The 3,352-nt window shown below is 40.5% G+C and overlaps 1 protein-coding gene across 1 annotated transcript in view; it reads left to right on the top strand.

Annotated features, from left to right (window-relative positions):
• LOC112077119 (transcription factor Maf) overlaps window positions 1–1,159 on the top strand; it is a 15,195-nt gene extending 14,036 nt beyond the window's left edge. Inside the window, exon 2 of the mRNA XM_024143707.2 lies at window positions 1,085–1,159. Coding sequence (XP_023999475.1) covers window positions 1,085–1,112 — 28 coding nt within the window. The 3' untranslated portion in view covers window positions 1,113–1,159. The remainder of the gene's footprint in view (window positions 1–1,084) is intronic.
• The last annotated feature ends 2,193 nt before the right edge of the window (window positions 1,160–3,352 follow it).

Genomic DNA, 3,352 nt, shown 5'->3' with positions numbered 1-3,352 from the left:
GGTGGCACAGAGGATGGCAGGACAGAGACAGAACAGAGAGCGTCGAGAGAGTGGGCGGGAAGAGAGCCGCGGACTTTCTACTTTAAAATCACTTCTCTCTTTCTCTCCGAATGACAACGCTTTTCATTCTAGAAAAAAAACTCACTCAGAAAAAATTCTTAAACAATATTATATTATATTTTTTTAAATCAAAATAACTTGATGATATGAATGGTTTGGGCTACTCCCAATTCCCCCAAAAAGTTACTGAATAATCGATACGTTTTTTTTTGGAAAAAACACTTCAAAGCAAAGTAGCCTGCGCGTCCTCTTATCTTCATGAGCATATCTTCAATTCATTTTTGGAGGGCTTGAATGTATGTATCTTGTTTTAATGCCTCCTGTGTCGATCCAGAAGCATCAACGCGGATTATTGGATTGCCAAATTAATACACTTGAGTACCCTGATAATAAATTTATGCGAAGTTATTAGGTTAACTCCTTTCATCCACCTGGTTGTAGAGTTGACAGGGCTATCACTCAGTGATGCACTCATCAATCAAATACGCACCTCTAAATTTATGAAGGTCGCTTGAAGACGTATCGCCATCCCCTTCTTCAGAGGCATGTAGATACCCAGCTGAGTTGACTGAAAACTCATTGGCTGCGTACGTGACGATACCGGCAGAGTGTGTGTGTGTACGTGTGCGCGTTGACATGCATGTGCGTGCATGTGTTTGCAAATCAATGTGCAGTTAATATGATTTGTGATATTTCAATATTCATATTTAGGGTTAATAATGAGTCTTTCATTACTGTTCAATCTGGTTTTGATTCGGTCTTTCACTTCCCCCTCTGTCATAGACATTTCTCTGGGTATTTCTGTCATATCGGATGAATATGTTTAGATGCCTGGAGACTGGATACACAGAGTCTATTGGAATGCAAATGTTCTACCCTTTCCTCCACATCAAATCTTGTCTACAGTAAGCTACTGTATGGATTTTACTGCGTAGCCAAGGTGAGAAAGCAACTTGTTCAGTGTGTGTGTGTGTGTATTCATGGTGTATGTTTTGACTGGGTCTTCTGCTATCTGCATTTTCAGGTCATCCAGAAAATTCCTCCATCTGTGAACGAGAGCCTCGCCCCTCCGTGCCCTTGGCCTTGATGTCTGAGGTAAAAGACAATTCTCTTTCTTTCACTATCTTTCTCTTACTCTCTTTCTCTTTCAGTAATGATGTAGTGTTGAAAAATATTATTATTAATCATATCATTATTATTACCATTATTATTAATTTTAAATGTTTACACTTTTACAGTCGCAAAACCAGTGTTTTTAATGAATCAGTTTAATTTAATGAATTGTTTTTCCACTTTTCACTAACAACACATTTGAAACCTAATGCAATTGAACGTGTATTACACTGAACGACCCAGTCTATACCGTATGTTATCATAACATAAWGTGTGGTTCTCTGAAGGGTCCATTACAGCTATGTAATAGTGTTTGTCATTCTTTATTCATGAATCTGACGCCGCCATCATGTTACCTCTACAACATGTCTCTCAATATATTTCTCCATCTCATCACTTTATGATGTTCATGTCTCATCCTCACTCTTAATGTACATCTCGGAAATGTAAGGGCCATCCTGGAAACGTCTACCTGCTGGAACTACTTATCCCAGCGCCTGGGTTCGATGGCACTTTCTATTCTACTGAACCTGTAGCAACACCCAGAGTAGGGTTCATATACAAAAGGGATCCGACTAAAGAACATTTCTGCAGTCGTCTGTAATCGATGCACAGAGATGAAGGGAAACTGAGGCCAATGTTTATCACAAAACCAATTGTTTCTGTAATGGCTTCGCTGATTGTGCCGCGCCGAAACCCATCGACTAATCTGTTAGGAGGGACGCTCCGTTCGTGACTCGTCAGCATGAAACTTGAGCTGCTCTGTCTATGTGGGTGCCCACTGTGACAGAGAAGACATGCTAGTGTGTGTGAGTGAAACAGTGTTTTAAGGAGTGTGTATTGACAATTTTATTGGGTGGTTTGTGCCGTGTTTACATTCAGCTGTACTGATCATATCCCGTTCCATCATAAAAGGAGTCATTAATAGCCCCTAAACCCTCCATACCCCTATATGGTACACTATACATTACAACCCCCCTCATACCTCCAACCATCTCCCTGAAATGTCCATGTTCTCTCTGCAGGCAGCTGCTCCTCATGCCCCCTCCAGGCAGCTCATATCCCTCTCATCCCCCTGATCCCCAGTCTGTGTCCGGGGACCAGTGACTCTACTCAGCCCTCATGTACTGGGCTTACCCTGTCAACAGGACCAGTAATAGTACACTGCCTGGTGCTCCCCTAACTGGAACTTTTTTCAGACCGAGGGAGTGATTTGTTATGAGTGAGTTACAGATGGTTAACGCACTGCACAAGCAGAGAAAGACACATACAGTGAATGGACAAATCATTAGGTACACCTGCTCTTTACATGATATAGACTGACCAGGTGAATCCAGGTGAAAGCTATGATCCCTTATTAATGTCACCTGTTAAATTCACCTTAATCAGTGTAGATGAAGAGGGGGAGACAGGTAAAAAAAAAAAAAAAATCTTGAGACATGGATTGGGTATATGTGCTATTCAGAAGGTAAATGGGCAAGACAATATATTTAAGTGCCTTTGAAAGGGGTAGGGTTGTTGGTGCAAGGTTCAGAAATGTGAGTCTCAATTAACTGCAACGCTGCAAGGTTTTTCACACTCAACAGTTTGAAGTGTGTATCAAGAATGGTCCAACACCCAAAGGACATCCAGCCAACTTGACACAACTGTGGGAAACATTGGAGTGAAAATGGGCCAACATTCATGAGGAACGCGTTTGACACCTTGTAGAGTCCATGCCCCGATGAATTGAGGATGTTCTGAGGGCAAAAGCGGGTGCAACTCAATATTGAGAAGGTGTTCCTAACGTTTTATACACTCAGTAATATATATATATATATATATATATATTTATATATATACAGTTGAAGTCGGGAGTTTACATACACTTAGGTTGGGAGTCATTAAAACTCGTTTTTCAACCACTCCACAAATTTCTTGTTTCACTATAGTTTTGGCAAGTCGGTTAGGACATCTACTTTGTGCATGACACAAGTCATTTTTCCAACAATTGTTTACATACAGATTATTTAACTTATAATTCACTGTATCACAATTCCAGTGGATCAGAAGTTACATACCACTAAGTTGACTGTGCCTTGAAACAGCTTGGAAAATTCCAGAAAATTATGTCATGGCTGTAGAAGCTTCTGATAGGCTAATTGACATAATTTGATGTCAATTAGTGTACCTGTGATGT

Source organism: Salvelinus sp. IW2-2015, unplaced genomic scaffold (genome assembly GCF_002910315.2).
Source record: "Salvelinus sp. IW2-2015 unplaced genomic scaffold, ASM291031v2 Un_scaffold4299, whole genome shotgun sequence".
NCBI classification, from domain to species: domain Eukaryota; kingdom Metazoa; phylum Chordata; class Actinopteri; order Salmoniformes; family Salmonidae; genus Salvelinus; species Salvelinus sp. IW2-2015.
This window is presented reverse-complemented; position numbering and strand designations above follow the sequence as displayed.